Source organism: Leptonychotes weddellii, chromosome 4, assembly GCF_054177405.1.
Source record: "Leptonychotes weddellii isolate Sample4059 chromosome 4, ASM5417740v2, whole genome shotgun sequence".
Classification (NCBI taxonomy): Eukaryota; Metazoa; Chordata; class Mammalia; order Carnivora; family Phocidae; genus Leptonychotes; species Leptonychotes weddellii.
This window is the reverse complement of record NC_138372.1, coordinates 72,637,764-72,657,256: the sequence shown is the minus strand read 5'-3', so window position 1 is coordinate 72,657,256 and position 19,493 is coordinate 72,637,764. Positions and strand designations below refer to the sequence as shown.

At 45.7% G+C, this 19,493-nt stretch overlaps 1 protein-coding gene across 3 annotated transcripts in view; it reads left to right on the top strand.

Moving 5' to 3' along the window:
- ABCA4 (ATP binding cassette subfamily A member 4) overlaps nucleotides 1-19,493 on the top strand; it is a 128,670-nt gene that overhangs the window by 66,712 nt on the left and 42,465 nt on the right. For all 3 annotated transcript variants that reach the window (XM_081818824.1, XM_081818825.1, XM_081818826.1), the window contains 10 exons: nucleotides 1,051-1,140; nucleotides 2,830-3,004; nucleotides 5,040-5,171; nucleotides 6,124-6,263; nucleotides 6,735-6,872; nucleotides 8,058-8,251; nucleotides 9,329-9,413; nucleotides 12,237-12,442; nucleotides 12,804-12,852; nucleotides 16,549-16,805. In XM_081818824.1, coding sequence (XP_081674950.1) covers nucleotides 1,051-1,140; nucleotides 2,830-3,004; nucleotides 5,040-5,171; nucleotides 6,124-6,263; nucleotides 6,735-6,872; nucleotides 8,058-8,251; nucleotides 9,329-9,413; nucleotides 12,237-12,442; nucleotides 12,804-12,852; nucleotides 16,549-16,805 — 1,466 coding nt within the window. The remainder of the gene's footprint in view (nucleotides 1-1,050; nucleotides 1,141-2,829; nucleotides 3,005-5,039; nucleotides 5,172-6,123; nucleotides 6,264-6,734; nucleotides 6,873-8,057; nucleotides 8,252-9,328; nucleotides 9,414-12,236; nucleotides 12,443-12,803; nucleotides 12,853-16,548; nucleotides 16,806-19,493) is intronic.

Sequence of the window (19,493 nt, the reverse complement as noted above, 5' to 3'; positions counted from 1 at the left end):
ATCAAAGGCATTGCGGGCAGTAGAGTTGACAATCCTTCAGGAGGCAGAAGTAGCAGTGCTGGAGGTGGCAGGTCCCTGACCCTGAGGCCCGTTCCTGGCTGCTCCACCTGCAGCCTGCAGATCTCCAGAGGGCAGCCAAGGGTGATGGAGGCCCTGGTTGGCTGCCGCATTAAACAACTCCCCCTGCCCACATCTGTGCTCTGGAGGCCAGAGCCTTTAGATGCGTGGGGACAGCAATTTCCTCCTGCCCCTGCTTTCCTCTCTTGCTGGCTTCTCCTCTGCTTCTCTTCCCCTTCCAGGATGTCCTGATGTCCTTTTAAACCAAATGCCAAGTTTACCAACAACAACAAAAAATTGCCTCTGTGTGTGTGTGTGCATGTCTGATGTGTGTGAGAGAGTATGTGTGTATGTATCAGTGTGAGAATGTGTGTGTGTGTTTACACCATACTTTACAATTTATACGAGCCTATACCTCAACCAGGCCCAACTCTGGTGTTAGTCCCAAAAGACTTGAATGCCCATAAAAATGCTCAGGTAAATTATTTCTCAATCTGTAATTTAAGCTGGCCATCCATCATATCACCTTGAATGAGCTTTTCTCAAGATTCACCATGACTTTGACTTGTTTTTGACTGGAGCAAGAAATACTGCTGGTGAGGTAAAGAAAATTAACCCATTGCAAACTGAGTCCTGGTTTTGTGAATATTTTTTTAAATTATAATTTCTGACACTGTGGGCCCTTGCTGGCGTGTTAAGAGGATAAGGTGAAACACCTGTTATAAAGCTCCATCTGGGCTCGGCAAAGGTTGACCAGCCAGCCAGCCAGGAGGTACTGGCAGCCATTTTTGGGACTTTACAGGCCCACAGGTCAGTGGGCGGCAGAACCATGCTCAGGGCTGGTCCCCGGGAATGCTGACTTGGCCTTTTGAGGGAACCGTGTTTTCTAGCTATGGTAGGAAACTCTGGCACCCCTTCCCTCTCCCTTCCTTTTCCTGCTTTTACTGATTGTTAGCTCTCACCAGGAGTAACCGTGGCTTCTGGTTGGTGCAGGGTGTTCAACCAGAGGAGAAAAGGCTCTCGAAAGGACGGAACCCGTAACAGAGGAAATGGAGGATCCGGAACACCCAGGAGGAATAAAAGGTAAAAAAAAAAATAAAGAACGCAGAGCATAGGCAAGAAGTGCAGAGTACTGTAAAAGGATGGAGCAATACACTTCATGACTGGGGTGCAGCAGACCCCAGGAAACAGACTCTTTTGATAGGGGTTAAACCTGGTAGCTTCTCAAGGGCCGAGCCGCACGTGTGTGGAATGAATGGTCCAGCCAGACATTAACGCATATTTCCTGGAGAAAGCAAATCCCAAGTATGTGGTGTGTTTGTGCCCTTGTTAGGCAAGTCCCAAGTGAGTTGCACAAATGTGCTGACTTCCGAGGATTTAGCCAGAACAATAACTTGGGTCACTGGGACTTAAAGCGGATATGAGCTATAAGGAAAGACAAAAATAAATGCTTCTGTGCACAGGAGGAAGGAGTCTAGTGGAGCTGACTACACTTCATTCGTGGTTTACATATCTACAGGCCCATTCATTCAAACCATCAAAAGCCTTTCCTGACTGTGGAAGTTACCTAATAATTCCTGAAGTAAAGAATTAGGTTTGCAAGTATTCCCGGGCTTTGCCTTCCTTACCTTCTCTCTTAGACCAGTTCTGTACGTCTCCCCATGTTCTCCCTTCCCTAAGCATATGTGCTTCTCTGTGAATGTTAAAATGCTCTTGCTATCCCCTCCTCTGGACTTTGCCTGCCACTGCTTGAGAGGGTCTGGCCCCCAGGCCTCTGGCCCAACCAAGGTGCCATTGCACAAAGCTGAGGTCAGTGACCTCTGGCTCCTCGGAGAGTTGGGCTGCAGTCAACAGTGCCTCTGGCATAGCCCTCCCAGCGTGGAGTTCCAAGGCCAAAATCAGATGGCTGGGCCCGATTCCATCTTAGTTACAGGAAAGACCAGAAGGCACACATAGGAGAAGGATGTTGTTTTGCAGGGGAGTCAATGCTCAGAACCTACAATGTTCACAAAGTAAGTGGTACTGTACAAGGTGAACTCAAGCAGAGGAGGACTGGAGGTTGGGAGAAGTGGACAGCATGGTCACAAGGATCTGCACTGGAAAGGCATGGATGAGTGGAGGTGTGGAGTTGGAGGGGCAGTGATGAGAAAGAGTAGACTGTCCTACCCAGTAACTGAGAAGTCCACTTTAGGCAAAGTTAACACAAAGGCTTGAGCCAAGGTAACCAGGAGAAGGGCGGTTACAGGAGTGGACATGGGAGAGTCTGAGGGAAAGTTATGTTTTGGGAGGAAGATAAGGAGCCTGAGCTGATACCAGAATGTGGGGCATGAGGAAATGCCCCACAGACTGTTGGAAATGACAGCCTGGGCTGAAGATTGAGCTTCGGGCTAACTCTCCATATATACAGTGAGTGCACTCTGGGTTTGAATTCCAGCTCTGCTGTTCATGAGCTGTGTGACCTTGATTGGATATTTGATGTCTCTGTGCCTTAGGTTTCCCCATCTATAAAAATGGGCATAATAACATCTGTCCCCACGGAGCTGTTATAAGGGTAAAATGAGGTAATCCATATAAAGCACTTAAACAAAGCCTGGCACATAGTACCACTTAATAAATGTTAGGTACTATTATTACCATGATTATTTTGTAGTCAGCCTTACAAAGTCACAGCCAAAGCCATCGGGGCAAAAGACAGTGGTCTGAAGAGCAAGCCTTGGGGAATGTGTACATGACAGCATTATACTTACATCATGTTCATTTTTTTCCTCCAAGACTCCTTCTTTGAACGTGAACTTCCAGGCTTGGTTCCTGGGGTATGTGTGAAAAATCTGGTGAAGATTTTTGAGCCCTACAGCAGACCAGCCGTGGACCGTCTTAACATTACCTTCTACGAGAACCAGATCACCGCGTTCCTTGGTCACAATGGAGCAGGGAAAACTACCACCTTGTGAGTTTTCGGGCAAAGAGCCTGGATTACTCTTCTATCCTGTTATTTTCTGGCTCTGTTCTGCCCCATTAGCTGCAGTCTACTCTTTCCCACTGAGTATTAGTGACAAAAATGTACTATGTATTTGTGTCCCAAGAATGTGTAAAGCATACTACAGTATTTAGAGCTCATTCATGTACGTTGTTTTATTTGATCCTCACAAGAAGTGGGAAAGGGAGTTGAAGTAAGTTTACTGCCCCCTTTGTGTGCTGGGGAAGTGGACATCTAGAGAGTTGAAGTGACTTTCTGGTGTCACCAACTTGTAATGGTTCAGTGAAGGCAAGAGCCAGGTCTTTTCAGTTGTCTGGTCTCTGACACTGTGAGCCTGTCTGCCCATCCCCAACCTCTCCAGTGTTATTACCATCAGTGATGGTGCTAAAGTCATAGCCATCACCATCACACGCCCTTGGTCCATAGAGTACTACTTATTTCCAAAGAGGATTCCTTTACTGATCTGTTTTGGAGAAAGTAAAAAGGGTGTGCTCCCTAGAGGGGCCTATGAGGTAACCACCTGGCGATTGGAAGATAAAGTTCAAGGAAGATGCAAGCTCTGCATAGAAAGGTCAGGAAGCTCTCCTCGTTTTTTAAGGGATCAGAGCGCCATCTGCTGAGGAGAACGTGGCTAGCTAAGGTTTCCCAAGGAGTGTCCGAGACAGTCCTCTCAGGGGGTCGGGAAGCCGTGTGATAGTGGTCTTCAAGTCCTTTGACCTCTTACAGAGCACCAGGAAGGATCAGCAGTATACACCCTACGTTGGAATGTTCTCTGAGGGAGGTTCAGTGTGAGTGGAATGTGGGGCAGGTGCCATTATATTTGATTCTGTTTCCCTCTAGTGGTTGATCAACAGAGATTTCAGCTTCTAAGTACAAGTTCAGATAACCTGAGATTGTATCTGAATTCAGGGACAGAGCTGGCTAGGCCAGGCAGCAATATATCCAACTGATTGCTCACCTTGTTAACTAATATGGTCAGAAAGCCCAGAGCACCACCCAAGACCTCAGGGCTTCTCAAGGCAAACACATTACTTCATCGACTGCTGAAAATGCAACTTCTCCTGGGAGGTGAAACACACTGTTTAATAAAAATAGTAATAATACTTTTTTTTATTTAAAGATTTTATTTATTTATTTGAGAGAGAGAGAGAGAGAATGAGAGAGAGAGAGAGAGAGAGAGAGAGAGCATGAGAGGGGGGAGGGTCAGAGGTAGAAGGAGACTCCCCGCTGAGCAGGGAGCCCGATGTGGGACTTGATCCTGGGACTCCAGGATCATGACCGGAGCCGAAGGCAGCCACTTAACCGACTGAGCCACCCAGGGGCCCTAAAAATAGTAATAATACTTTTGAGCTTTACTTTATGCTGGCGCAGTTCTAAGTGCTTTACAAGTGTAAACTCATTTAATCCTCACAACAAACCCATGAGGTGGGCATCATTATTTCTCATTTTACCAAAAAAAAGGCCAACATGGATATCGAGCTTTTTGTTTTGAATCCAAAAATGATATTGTTGGTGGTAATTCCTCTGCCTGCCTTCAATCACTTAATCAATAAATACATACTGAATGCCTGAGCTCTCATTAAGATCCTTCCCTATGCTTTATAATAATGATATCAGGCATATATTGACCTATACGTACTGCACACCTTTAATTGAGCCCCTACAGCACCAGGAGTGGTGATGACTGAGCTGGGGAGGGATGTTCTGTAGTGAATGTTTTGCAGCTGGGAACCCTGAGGACCCATCAGTGCCCGCCTGGGGCCCTAGGAAATAAATAGAAGCAGAGAAGGCAGAAGTGGTCATCCACAGTAGGGGCTGGATCATCCACAGTAGATGCTTAGAAGCATCTAAGGCCTGTATGGGAACCTGTTGGTCCCCACAGCTAATAATGGTTTGGTTTCAATTGAGAGCCAATGCAGGAGTCACTGTGAGAGTCCTCAGCAACGCTGGAGTGGGGGTACTGCTCAAGGTCATCTTTTCTGTCACTGACTCCTGCATTTGACAGGTCCATCCTGACGGGTCTGTTGCCCCCAACATCAGGGACTGTGCTCATTGGGGGAAAGGACATTGAAACCAGCCTGGATGCAGTCCGGCAGAGTCTTGGCATGTGTCCACAGCACAACATCCTATTCCACCAGTAAGTAGAACAGGAACTGAGACCCTCTCCATGCCTTATTGCCACCCTGACCAACCCCCCAACACACATGTTCTCTACGGCTGAGCTCAAGGATGCCAGTTCTGGGGGCAGGAGGCAGTATTCTTGTTTGGTTTCCCCGTGTTCAAGGTCCCTGGTCCTTCCTGCTATGAGAGGTATCCTTCAGAAACTCAGACTATGCCTCTGGCACTGGGAGCTGAGGTCTGCCCCCTCAGAAGAGTAATGCCCCCCGCTCTCTGACAGGGTGGCCCATCCTGGGGCCCCTCGCTCAACCCTGAAATACTCCCTCCCAGGGACCAAGAGAGGAGACCATTGTTCCTTTTTTCACTCTTAAGCCAGGCACTAAAAACTGACTTTTCGGGAGGCTTTTCAGTTGCTTTTTCCCCAAACTTTTACTTATTACTTAAAAAGTGATATATACTAATTAAAGAAAGGAAGGGAGGAAATACAGATTAAAAGAAGAAAACAGAAGTCATCTGTAATTTCACCATCCAGAGATAACCACGGTTCACACCTTGGTATATGATTTTTCAGAACTTTCTCCTATGCATGTATAGATACATTATTTAACATTATAAAGGAGAGTAAAACTCTGCATACAGTTTTGTAATCTTCCATTTTTAAAGCAATTGTGTTTTTTTCACTCAAGATATCATGAACATCTTTTCATGTCATTACATATTCTTCAATAAAATAATTTTTATGTTTATATACTATGCCATTATATAAATGTACTGTCCCCTCTTATTAGATATTTAGCAGGATCTGGGTTTTCTTTTGTTTTTTGTTTTTTATTTTTTGGTATTATAAACAGCACCATGATGAACATCTTCATTGCTAAAACTTTGTGCTCATCCTTAATTGTTCCTATAAGGTGAATCATTAGAGGTGGAATTGCTGAGCCCATTGCCTCTCTCATTGCTCTGTCCCCTAGCCTCACAGTGGCTGAACACATCCTGTTCTATGCCCAGCTGAAAGGGAAGTCCTGGGAAGAGGCCCAGCTGGAGATGGAAGCCATGTTGGAGGACACAGGCCTCCACCACAAGAGGAACGAAGAAGCTCAGGATCTATCAGGTGCTTGGTATTGGAAAAAGACAGGGCTACGGATGGCAAATCCATTGTCTTCCAGGACACTGGCAGAAGGGGAGGCTTCTAAGAAACCTCCTAAGAGGTGGAGCACTTCTATAAAATTACTCTGTGCACCTAAGAGCAACCCACCTCTCGATCATTTCCCACATGGAACCCTATCTTGTAGCCGCCTGGGCTGTATTTGTTCTGACGTTCGTGGGTTTGAACTAAGATGTGAGAACAGCCTTCAAATGGTCTTATCTGCTTCTGCATTTCTGCATTTCATGCCTTTTCTGCATTTAAAGAGGCCTGTACACCACTAGGGTTTGAACACTGTACAAACCTCTAAGGAGGCAACATCAAGCTGCTGCTGGAAGGCACGCCGCCCCGCCCCCCCCCTTACACCACCAGCCCTGGGCCTTTCTCCTCTGGTCCTCCACAGCCCTTGTGACTCTGTTGTCTTGTACCGACCTCTAGGTGGCATGCAGAGGAAGCTGTCTGTTGCCATTGCCTTCGTGGGAGGTGCCAAGGTTGTCATTCTGGATGAGCCCACCTCAGGGGTGGACCCCTACTCAAGACGCTCAATTTGGGACCTGCTCCTGAAGTACCGCTCAGGTAATGGCCTCTGCTCGGTGCCCTGTGCTCTCACCCAGCCTTTGTCTGTGACCCCCGCTCTCACCGTGGTGCTTTGGAACTGAGCATACTTAACAGCCATAACTACACTCTGACAGAATTGAGCAGTGACTTGAATGAATCCGAGTTCCAGGGGAAGCGTCCTGAAATGTTTACACCAATAAAGACAGGGAGTCACTAATGGAGCAGCCTACTTCCCCAAATATTCTAAAAGGTTCTCTCAACCTGCAGCCCTTCTGTCTGGAACAAGGCATGCAGCTCTAGGCAAAATTCCTCTTTGACTAAGAGTCAAAACCAAGTCACATGCAGACATCCCAGGAAACTCCGTAGCTGTCAGATGACCATTAGGACCGGGTGTGTGGGTGACGTGCATGTGTCCCGTGCTCCAGAGGACTACAGCAGATAGCAGTGTCTCAAAATGGGACGGGCTTCCCTCTATCCCAGCACCTTCTAACCCGAGGGTGCAGATCCAGAAAGATGGCAGGCAGAGCTCAGAGGGCCCATGAATGTGATGGCATGACTCGGTCCCACGATCAGTTTGCCATCCTGGAATCCTCGTTACCATTTTCTTTTCATGACATTTCCCATTGGTTTCAAAGTATGTGTGTGTTCTTTGAGAAGATTATAAGTGCAGTACTTAATGATCCAGAGAATATACATATGGAACTCAACAGATGCCGACTAACTGTAATAAATAGGTCCCCTACACAGTGATTTATTGGAAGCAGGTCCAATGCCAGATGAAGAGATACTGTATGTGACAGTGCTTAACAGCATGCAGGGTGCTATAAAACATCAGCTGCTGTTGTTCTTATTCTAGTATTCTGGACTTTGCTGCAAAATACTTGTTTTTAGGGGCGCCTGGGTGGCTCAGTCGTTAAGCGCCTGCCTTCGGCTCAGGTCATGATCCCAGCGTTCTGGGATCGCGCCCCACGTCGGGCTCCCCGCTCGGCGGGAAGCCTGCCTCTCCCCACTGCCTGTGCTCCTCTCTCACTGTGTCTCTCTCTGTCAAATAAAAAAATAAAATCTTTAAAAAAAAAAAAAATACTTGTTTTTATTGATCCACTTCCAGTTTTTATGCCCGTGTCACAGGGAGATTGCTCTGCATCCTCTCCGCACCGCCCTGCCCAGGCCTACCCGGTGATCCCCTGACCTCTGCCTTTGCAGGCAGAACCATCATCATGTCCACTCACCATATGGACGAGGCCGACCTCCTCGGGGACCGCATCGCCATCATTTCCCAGGGAAGGCTCTACTGCTCGGGCACCCCGCTCTTCCTGAAGAGCTGCTTTGGCACGGGCTTCTACTTAACCTTGGTGCGCAAGATGAAAAACATCCAGAACCAAAGAGCAGGCTGTGAGGTATGCACGTGCCCGGGGAAAGAGTCCGTGTTGGGTCAGAAGAAGCACACGGCGTGGTGCTGCCATGCCCGGCGTCTCCACCCCAGTCAGGCTCTAGTGGCCAGAATCTACTTCTTTGTTTCTGAAACTCTTTGCAGATTTTGATAAATGGATGTTGCGAACCCTCCTCCAGAGATGCTTTACCCCAAATGAAACGAGCTGAGATTATGGTACTCCAGAACCCTACACACGCATGTGGTGTGTCGCCACTCAGAAGCGTCTCAGGCTGGGCACGCTGGGAAGGAGAGTGGCTTTTGAAGCTTCCCATGTTTCATTCCAGTGTTTATGTTCCCTAATTCAACCCAAAGTCCACTGGGAAATGAAAGCCAAGGAAAGGCCTTCTTGGGAACTATCAGCTGAAAATGATGAAGCCAGACAATACCCTTTAGCGGAGACCCCCCTCAGCATTGTCAGGAGACCAGGTTCGGGTCTGGGTAGCAGCGAGGTGGAGGACTGTGTCATCCCAGGCAAATTCCGTAATTGCTTATCAGTGTTGGTTTCTTTGCACGCAGAAAACGAAACTGATCAGCTCTGCTCCTGCTTGTCAGGGACGTGGAGACGATAAGTGAGAGAAAGCATTATGAACGTCCTCTGGCCTCCTCGAGACTAGGCACTGCTCCTGTTCGAGTGGTCAGGCTGGTTACTTTGTAGCATGACCTAGGCCTCCGGCTTCGTAGTGTAAGGGTTGGGTGCCTCCAGGTTTTCCTGTCCTGGGTAGGCTTCTACAGGCCAGCGTGCATCCACGGGGACAGAGGAGCAGAATGTCCTGCACAGGCCGACCTACAGCTGTCATATGATAATGACAAGCCAAGGGTGTCCTTTGAGGTGCTATTACTCTCTGTGCCTGACTCACACACTCTCCGCGATAAAATCAAATAGCCACACCCTCAGAATGCTCACATGAAGTAATATATTAAAGTGGGGGGGCAAAATTTGTTGACCAGTTTTGGCGGCAAGAAACAAATGAGGTGCGGTGGGGATAGCAGTCAGCATCAGGGAGATGTGGTCGTTCAAGTGACTGACGCCCGTCTGTTGTAGGCGACCTGCAGCTGTGCGTCTGAGGGTTTCTCCGGCAGGTGTCCAGCCCACATAGATGAGATGACTCCGGAACAAGTCTTGGACGGTACGCACTGGGGCAGGCTGTGTCTTGGTTCTTGTCTGGTGATCATCTCTCGATATGGTTGGGTGTATCCTGTTGTCAAACGTTTTAATGGGAGAAAAGAGAACACTGTGCATTTCTCAAGCCCTTGGTCATGCAGTTGCTCATCTTTCTCTTTGACCTTCTTTCTCCTCCATTCCCAGAGGGACTTTAAAAGCCCCGGGCCTAAGGGCCTCCTCCCTTAATTAAGGAATCCAGTGTTTGTTCACTCCTCGTGCTAGCCCTGTTAAGCCCTCTTTCCTGGGTCCTTCTGCCCTGGCTCCAGGCAGCATTACTTAAGTGTCTGGAGAAGGGCTACTGTAGGTGCCAGGTGAGGCCCTCGGGTGAAGCCATGGTAACATACAGCAACCAGAGTGAACTTTTCCAGACAGTCAGAATGTACGGAGTGGATGCCAAGTCACACATCCTTGTTACACTCCTGACTTTCCCTCAGCGTCCCAACTTTCCAGCAGTTCTCCCTTGAGTTAGGGTGTGTTAAACCTCGTCGGGGGCACCCCCACCTCCAGGGAGATGCAGAAGACAGGCTCTCACTGTATGCACCCATCCCAAGGGATCTGACCTCAGGGACCCAGAGTACTTGCCAACAACTCTTGCTGTCCTCCATGAAGGCCCACTTCCATCCAGCCTCTGGGGTGTCTTTGCAAATGGAAGACCACACACCCCATATCCCTAAGAGGGAGCAAAATGAAACCTGTGTACTGACCCAGGTTGATGACAAGGGGGAAACTATCTGCTTAGCAAAGAAAAAACAAAGTTCTCTATTTAGTACAATTTTTTTTCTAAATCTGGAGAATTTACTGACTAAAATCTAGTGAAACCGGAAAACTAGACACTATTTACATACCGTGCTTGAAATTTGAGGGAAAACGCCCAGGTCCGCATCACATCCACTCTCTTGCCCACTCTTTGCACGGACAGAACCTGTGGCGCATAGGAACACATCCTTTCAGGGTGACAGCTCTGTATCTTTCCCCTAGCCTGCCTTGCTGTGGGTCTCTCCCTGCTTGCTGGAGTTCCCTCCCAGGAGGAATCTTGGTCAAGACATTGATAGTTTTTAAAAACCAATACAGTGATGCACCAAAATCAAGTTGGAAACAGGGCCTGCTGACTGGAGTAATTTTTTTTAATATTCCTTTATTTCTAAACAAATGTTTATTTATTTATTTTGCTATAAGAGGGATGCTGTGAACTGTAGGAAGCACAGTAAGTTGTTATGCCCCAAATAAGAGAATGAAGATCATTCTGCTCCCCAGTTATTTCCTCGCAAGGCTTTCCCCTCTCACACAACCATGCACCACACAAACGCGCAGACCTCCCTGGCAGACGCTGCAAGCCTGCAGCCCTCCAGGACTGCCCCTGGAAGGCTGACACACATGACTAAGACACAATTCCTGGGAATCTAGCAGCTTCGGGCTCGATTTCCTTCCTCAGAGAACAATGCACATGACCCCTGGAGAGCTGTTTAGGGCAAAGCTACTTCCTCACCCAAGGAGCCCTCCAGCCTGTGTGAAGTAATCCCAGAGCTAAAGACAATTGAGTCCACTTTGTGAATCTGACATAAAACAAGGCTTCCAGTCCAGCTCGAGAGAAAGACATGGATTGAAAGCCATGAAATCCCTCCACATGGGTCATTTTTAAAACAAAGAAAGCAAAGAACCCACCAGGTGGCCCTAATTGAGAGGACTGCTGGGCAGAAATGCACGAGACCTGGGTTCTGAGTCCCTAGAATCCTTCTCCCTTTGACCTGCTTCTCAAGATAATAGGGAACTGTCTCTTCACATACATGCTTTAAAATTTTTTAATCAGATTTTTAATTTCAAAGTAATACATGCTTATGCATAAAATTCAATTCTGACTGTATGAGGGTGTAGGGTAAATACTTGTTACTGGACACTTCCTCACACCCCATGTTGTACACCCTACACTCCATCCCCCCAGCCCCAGTCTCACTCCACAGCTTCTTGATCCCCTTCAGCATTTCCTGAGATCAAGGTGTTAAGGTTGGTTAGTTTGTTCGTTGGAGGAGGCAGGTGCAGTCCCAAGGGAAATGGCACATTCCTTCAAAGAGTTAGACCAGGCATTGGTGTGTGATTTAGGAAGGGGAGTTCTTCTCCAGCTTGGGCACCAGTCCCAGGTATGCATCTTGGGCAAGTCACCTATAGCTCGGGCCAGACAAGGAAAATGAAAGGAACTTTGACTTAACCTTCAGGCTTGTGGTGAATAAGAATGAGCAACAATAATGATAAGAGCTTTCTTACTAGAGATGATGTTCATAATAACAGTAGCAGCTAATACTTACCTAGGCGCCAGACATGTCCTTCTAAGTGTTTTGTGTGTATTAATTCATCCAGTCCTCATAAATAACAGTAAAGTGGGTGGGTGCCATTATTTTCCCCTTTGAACCGATGAAAAAAAAGAGGGTATGACCTGCGTGATGTTACATAGCTTGCAAGGGACAGACCATTTGATTGCACAAAGGAGAAAACTGGCAGGGGAACATTACATGACCTTGCCAGGTTGGCCCAGCTAGTTAGTGGGGAGTGCTGTTAGTGCTTCCCTCTCCCTTTCCCTCTCCCTCTCAGTGCCCTTCACTGGGCCAGCTAAGCTAAAACGGACAGGAGGCAGCATTAGTCCTCCGCAGGAGTCACTACTGAGGAATGAAATGCCCCTTCCTCAAATGGGAAGCGGAAGAAAGTAGGGGATGTGAGCAGGCTCACCGTCTCCCAGGTTCAGTTCTGGAAGACAGTTGATGTCAGTCTCTCTCTCTCTTTTTTTTTTTTGTCCTAGGAGATGTGAATGAGCTGATGGATATGGTACAACACCATGTTCCAGAGGCAAAGCTGGTGGAATGCATTGGTCAAGAACTTATCTTCCTTCTTCCAAATAAGAATCTCAAGCAGAGAGCATACACCAGCCTTTTCAGAGAGCTCGAGGGCACACTAGCCGACCTGGGGCTCAGCAGTTTTGGAATTTCTGACACTCCCCTGGAAGAGGTAAGGCAGAGATTCCAGCTGGCTCCCCTCAGGTAGCAGAAAATGTGGTTCTTTGCAGAAGTCTAATATTAGGGGGACGTTTTATAAAGGCAAAAAGCTGTAACTCCCCACCCAAGCATAGCAACAATCTTCATTTTTGGCTCACTTCTTCGTGCCTCTGTCCATCCAGAAACATGTTTCACGTAGCTGTGGTCACTATGTGCACACACTTTTATATTTATAGACGACTGTGTTCTTAGATAAATCGCAATATATTTTCCTTCCATTATGAAGCAGCACCCAACAAAACTGAGCTTGGATTAGATTTTTTTCTGAGAATGGAATGCCTAAACCAAATGCTCTCTTTTTCCTTTCTTGACAGATTTTTCTGAAGGTCACGGAGGATTCTGACTCAGGACCTCTGTTTGCTGGTATGGTTCCAGAGTGTGTTCCCTCACCACACTCCCCAAGCTCTGTATTGAAAATCTAAGGAAAATTTCATGAAGCAACAAAGCAGGCAAATACTTCTCCATTGTATTTATCTGACCCCCAAATAACACACATTTTGCATTCTTGGTTCCTTTAAATGACAAATGTAATTAGGTCTGGGTGCAAAGACTAGATGAATCAGGATTCTTAAGGAGGTCAGGCTGGGAGCTTCACCACCCCCAAGTTTCTCATCCCACTTTCGGGTCTCCTATACCTGCCACATCACCATCCTCATCTGCTCCTCTTATCTCCGCCAGGCCTCTGATCCATTCCTGTCTGGTCTGCATGAGTGACAGCCCACAGAGTCCCTACAGATAATGGTGACAGTGAATACAACCCAGATACCAGCTGGGATCTTCTGGCCTCTTTGAAATAGAGATAAAATTATTCTGAGCCTTCATTTAGTGCCCTATGGAACTTTGCAAGTGTGGAGGCCATAATTGCATAATTGCTGTGGATTTGGGGGTCTCTCTTCTACATGTGTGAGCCTGGGCCCCAACTAGCCCGTTCTGTGATTTCTACCAAAATTCCAGAGCCACAGAAAGCGTTCATGAGTGAATTTCCTGTGGAGGATAGGGGATAGGGAGATGGACATGCAGGCAGGATTACCTGCCATGACCCAGGCCGCTTCTGATAGAATAATAGGCATCCTCCCACACTGATAAAATCCTCTATCTGCCTCCTCTTTCTCTGCTGTGTTTTCCTCTCTCCTGCTCATGGGCAAAGCTGCATGCCATTCTCCTTCGATGCCTTGGGCTCCCGCTATTGGTTACTTTTTCTACTCAGTAGAGAAATACCACAGTATTTTCCTGTGCAAAGACAATTTCCTCCCTGTGAAGTTTCTGATGCCAACTCTTAAGATATATGGTTTTCATCTTGCTTCGTAAGTGGTCCCAGAAGTCTGTTTATCAGCTATGCCTAGAACTACCAGTGGTCAAATACACCAGCCCAAATGTGCTGCCTGGCCCAGGTGAGTCACATGGTAGCCAGAAGAGGTGGGCATCCTGGCAGAGTGGGGAGGGAAGGGCAGTCTGCCAGAGAGGGTGGGAGCAGCCCAGGTGTTCTTTCCAGCTTTATAGACACAGAAATGGAATTCTCCCAGGTCACCCAAAGACAAAGACTTACATTAACCAAGACTTGAAATGAAAATATGCAAATATATATCAGAAGCTATGATGTTTTCAAGAGTTGGGGCTTTCATCAGCACAAAATACTCCTTAATAATTAGATCTTCTCAGGAGAATAAATTGGACATCAGAAGACTGGTCAGCCCGGGCATAGAATAGGATGTTCCAAAGAGACATACAGGGATAGAGGTTAAGAGTGTAGCTGCTAGAGTAGGGCAGATCTCGATAATATGCTCCACAATTTACTAACTGAGTGGCTTTGGGTAAATACTTAGTCTCTTTGTACCTCAGATTCCTCATCTGCAAAATGGGGCAATTAATAGTATCCACCTTTTAGGATTGTTGAGAGAATTAAATGAGTTAATACATGCCAAGTTTTAACACAGTATGTGATTTCTGATTAAGATTTAGCAACATCCTAATTTACAAATCATCTTTTACCTCAACCTTGTTTAGCTCTTTATACTTCATGGAGCACGTAACATCCATTGTTTTGATTGTCACTATAATCTCATGAGGCTGCTAAGACAGAAACTGAGCTCACACAGATTGGATGACTTGCCTTAAAATCAAACAGGCTTCTGAGTCTTATTCCCTGGTTTTAGCTCTCAAACTAGGACCAAGTCCACACTCTCACTGTGGACCTTTTCCCATTTTTCAGATGGCTAAATGCATTTTTTAATTGGCTCCATTTTAGAGTATGACAGTTTCTGATCTTATCTCCAAAGTCTGAAGGAACTTGTAGGTATCCACTGGGGTCCCAAGTTTCAAGGTACCAAAAGGGTCAGTGGCAGCCTCTAAAGCTGTGGCTCACAGCCAGTGACCACTAGAGGGCAGCAGAAAGCCAGGAACAAACAGGGTTCTGACTGCCCTCAGCTGGCGCCCTCTGCTCTGGCCTCCACAGTGGGCTCCAGTCTGGATGGGGCATCAGAGAGAGAGCAAAGCTCATGGGATAGACATGAGGAAAGGCAGCAGGATCCTACCAGAGGGAGGACCAGCCACAGCACACATCACATCTGAGCCCACGGGGCACCTTGGTGGCTCAGTCAATTAAGCATCCGACTCTTGGTTTCAGCTGGGATCATGATCTCAGGGTCCTGGGATCTGGAACCCCGCATTGGGCTGCCCACTTAGTAGGGAGTCTGCTTCTTCTCTCCCTCTCCTTCTGCCCCTCCCCCTGCTCGCACTCTCACTCTATCTCTAAAATAAACAAATCTTAAAAAAAAAAAAAAATCTGAGCCCAGATCAGGGAAAGGAGGCGGGAGAACTGGGGCTCTGGCACCAGGTCATGAGTGAGGCTGCAGAAGCCAGGATGCTGCGTTGCAGGTGCCTGTGAGTGTTAGCTGAAAGGGTGACTGGGCTTGCGGCTGCCCTTGTGCTGGGGGACTTTAGGACGGGTTAAGAAAGCAGCTGGGACCAACCAGCAGTCCTCTAGGCTCACCCTTTATGTCCAGCAACATGTTCTACAAATGAACATTAATCAGTGATGATAAACTATAGCCTCAACATAACTAGTGACTTGCAGTGAGTAGTTCTTAAAGCACATTTACATGTTAGCTTGTTTAATCCTCATCACAACTCTGTGAAATGTTTTCATTTTCGTTTTACAGAGGGGAAACCTCAGATTCAGACAGAGTCCAATTTATGCATCTAGTAAGAGTCAGGATTCAAACCCAGGTCACCCAACTCCTAGTTTACTAGTCTTTCCACCACTTCCCAGTGGCCTCTAAGAATTTAGAAAAAAACCAAGTCAACTCTGACTTTTACTTAAGTCCATAGATTACACATGAATATATTTTGCTGTTTAAAAATTGAAATAATACAAAAAAAGCTAAAATCACCCTCCCCCTTCATCCCCACCCCTTATCCAGCTCTCCCCCTGCGGTGGTAACTTCTTTTAATAGTTGTTGGGTATTCTGTCAGAGCTTTGCTGTTACATATGTCCATGTGTATATATGTATAACATATAATTTTTTGTATATGACACACGTGCTCTCTAGTGTAAATATGATCTTATTACACACATTGCTCTGTAAGGTTGATTTTTTTTACTTAGTTATATGTTTTAGACCTCTCTGTCATGTCAATGATATAATGATATCATTATATCATTGATATAAATGTCAATGCATTTATATCCTCTTCTCTTTAGCTACTGTAGAGAATTTTTAAAGTATTTCAGGTGATTCTGTCTATAGATGATTAAAAAAATGGAATCATCATTTTATTTTTATTTATTTATTTTCTTTTTGGTAGGCTCCACACCCAATGTGGGGCTTAAACTCACGACCCTTGATTTTAAGAGCCATATGCTCTGCTGACTGAGCCAGCTAGGTGTCCCCCAAAATAGAATCTTTAAAAGCATATTAACCTACCTCGCCTGACATTTTGTTACTAATTTAAATGAAGGGAAAAACCAGTGCAGTAAAAAAAAAAAAAAAAAAAGGCACATGAGAGCCAAACCCTGCGTGTGTTTTTTTCTAAATTTATTAATTCAATCTTCCAAATCAGGTGGCACTCAACAGAAAAGAGAAGACGTCAGCCTCCGACACCCGTGGTTGGGCCCCAGAGAGGCCAGACAGATTCCGCAGGGCTCTGATGGCTGCGCGGCCGAAGCAGCGCCTCCCCCTGGCGGCCAGGCCTGCCCGGAGCCCAAGCCCCGCAGCCAGCTCAACACAGGGGCGCGGCTCCTCCTCCAGCACGTGCAGGCATTGTTGGTCAAGCGGTTCTACCGCAGTGTGCGCAGCCACAAGGACTTCCTGGCCCAGGTATTACTGTTGGGCCTTGCCCGCGCTTGGCCTCTGGTGGCCAAAGCCTGCCTGCCCTCTCCTGGCCTTTCCCTCCTCTCTCTTTCTCGCTTTCTCCTGGCCTTTCTCCTGCTGGCGCTTCAGACACAGTGATGAGCACCCTCTTGAGATTCTGTCGGCTTTGTTTGCTCCTTGCCAACTTTATTGTGATTCCTAGTAACATAAAGATTCTCCGTTAAGTGTTTGACTTCACTAGCAGAGAAAATAAAATAATAGTGAATATGTTAAGATTGTTTTCATTTTTACAGTGAAGGGCAAAGTCATATTTGCATTCATTTTTGCAGTGACCCTACATATCAAGGTCATTGGCCTCTTTTTCCTTTTTCCTTTTTTCTTAAATTAACTTTTTAATTTTAATTCCAGTATTATTAACCTACAGTGTTATATTAGTTTCAGATGTACAATATAGTGAGTGATTCAGCAATTCTGTATGTTACTTAGTGCTCATCATGACCAGCGTACTCCTCAATCCCCATCACCTATTTCACTCCCCTCCCCCCTCTGGTAACCATCAGTTTGTTCTCTGTAGTTAAGAGTCTGTTTCTTGGTTTGTCTCTCTCTCTCTTTTTGTTCCCTTTGCTCATTTGTTTCTTAAATTCCACATCTGAGTGAGATCATATGGTACTTGTCTTTGACTGACTTATTTCTTTTTTTTTTTTTTTTTAATTTATTTATTTGACAGAGAGATAGCACAAGTAGGCAGAGCGGCAGACAGAGGGAGAGGGAGAAGCAGGCTCTCCGCCGAGCAGGGAGCCCGATGCGGGGCTCGATCCCAGGACTCCGGGATCATGACCTGAGCCGAAGGCAGCTGCTTAACCGACTGAGCCACCCAGGCGCCCCTTTGACTGACTTATTTCACTTAGCATTATACTCTCTAGCTCCATCCATGTCACTGCAAATGGCAAGATTTCATTCTCTTTTATGACTAATATTCCATGGTATATATTTCATGTTTTCTTTATCCATTCATCTATCCATGGACACTTGGGCAACTTCCATAGTTTGGATATTGTAAATAATGCTGCAATAAACGTGGCAGGGGAGGGGGGGGGCTTTGTCCCTTTGAATTAGTGTTTTTGTATTTTTTGGGTAAATATCCAGTAGTGCAATTACTGTTTTTAATTTTTTGAGGAACCTCAATACTGTTTTCCACAGTGGCTGGCCCAGTTTGCATTCCCACCAAGGGTTCCTTTTTCTCCACATCCTTGCCAACACATGTTTCTTGTGTTGTTGATTTTAGGCATTCTGATAGGTGTGAGGTGATATCTCATTGTGGTTTTGATTTGCATTTTCCTGATGATGAGTGTTGTCGAACATCTTTTCATGTGTCTGTTGGCCATCTATTTGTCTTTGGAGAAATGTCTGTCTTGTCTTCTGCCCAATTTTAAATTGGATTATTTGTTTTTGGGGTGTTGAGTTGTATCAGTTCTTTATATATTTTGGATACTAACCCTCTATCAGATATGTCATTTGCAAATATCTTCTCTCACTCTGTAGGTTACCTTTTAGTTTTGTTGATTACTTCCTTTGCTGTGCAGAAGCTTTTTATTCTGCTGTAGTTTTAATAGTTTATTTTTGCTTTTATCTCCCTTGTCTCAGGAGACATATCTAGAAAAAGGTTGCTATGGCTGATGTCAGAGAAATTACTTCCTGTGCTCTCTTCTAGGGTTTTTATGGTTTCAGGTCTCACATTTAGGTCTCTTATCCATTTTGAGTTATATTTGTGTTTGGTGTAAGAAAGTGATCCACTGTCATTCTTTTCATGTAATCATATAGTTTTCCCAGCACCATTTGTTGAAGAGACCTTTTCCCGTGGCTTATTCTATCCTACTTTGTCAAAGATTAATTGAGTGTTTATTTCTGGGTTCTCTATTGTGTTCTATTGATCTATTTGTTTTTGTGTCAGTACCATGCTGTTTTGATTACTACAGCTTTGTAATAGAACTTAAAGTCTGGAATTGTGATACCTCCAGTTGTGTTCTTCTTTTTCAAAATTGCTTTGGCTATTCAGGGTCTTTTGTAGTTCCATACAAATATTACGATTGTTCTAGTTCTGTGAAAAATGCTATTGGTATTTTGATAGGAATTGCATTCAATCTATAGATTGCTTTGGGTACTCTTTTTTTTAATGGCTTTTGATTCATTTTTATTTTTTATTTTTTTAAATTTTATTATGTTATGTTAGTCACCATGCATTACATCATTAGTTTTTGATGTAGTGTTCCATGATTCATTGTTTGCATATAACACCCAGTGCTCCATGCAATACATGCCCTCCTTAATACTCATCTCGGGGCTAACCCATCCCCCCACCCCATCCCCTCTAAAATCCTCAGTTTGTTTCTCAGAGTCCGTAGTCTCTCATGGTTCATCTCCCCCTCCGATTTCCCCCCCCCTTCATTTTTCCCTTCCTACTATCTTCTTCTTTTTTTTTTTTAACATACAATGTATTATTTGTTTCAGGAGTACAGGTCTGTGATTCATCAGTCTTACACAATTCACAGTACTCACCATAGCACATACTCTCTCCAATGTCTATCACCCAGCCACCCCATCCCTCCCACCCCCCACCAATCCAGCAACCCTATTTGTTTCCTGAGATTAAGAATTCCTCATATCAGTGAGATCATATGATACTTCTCTTTCTCT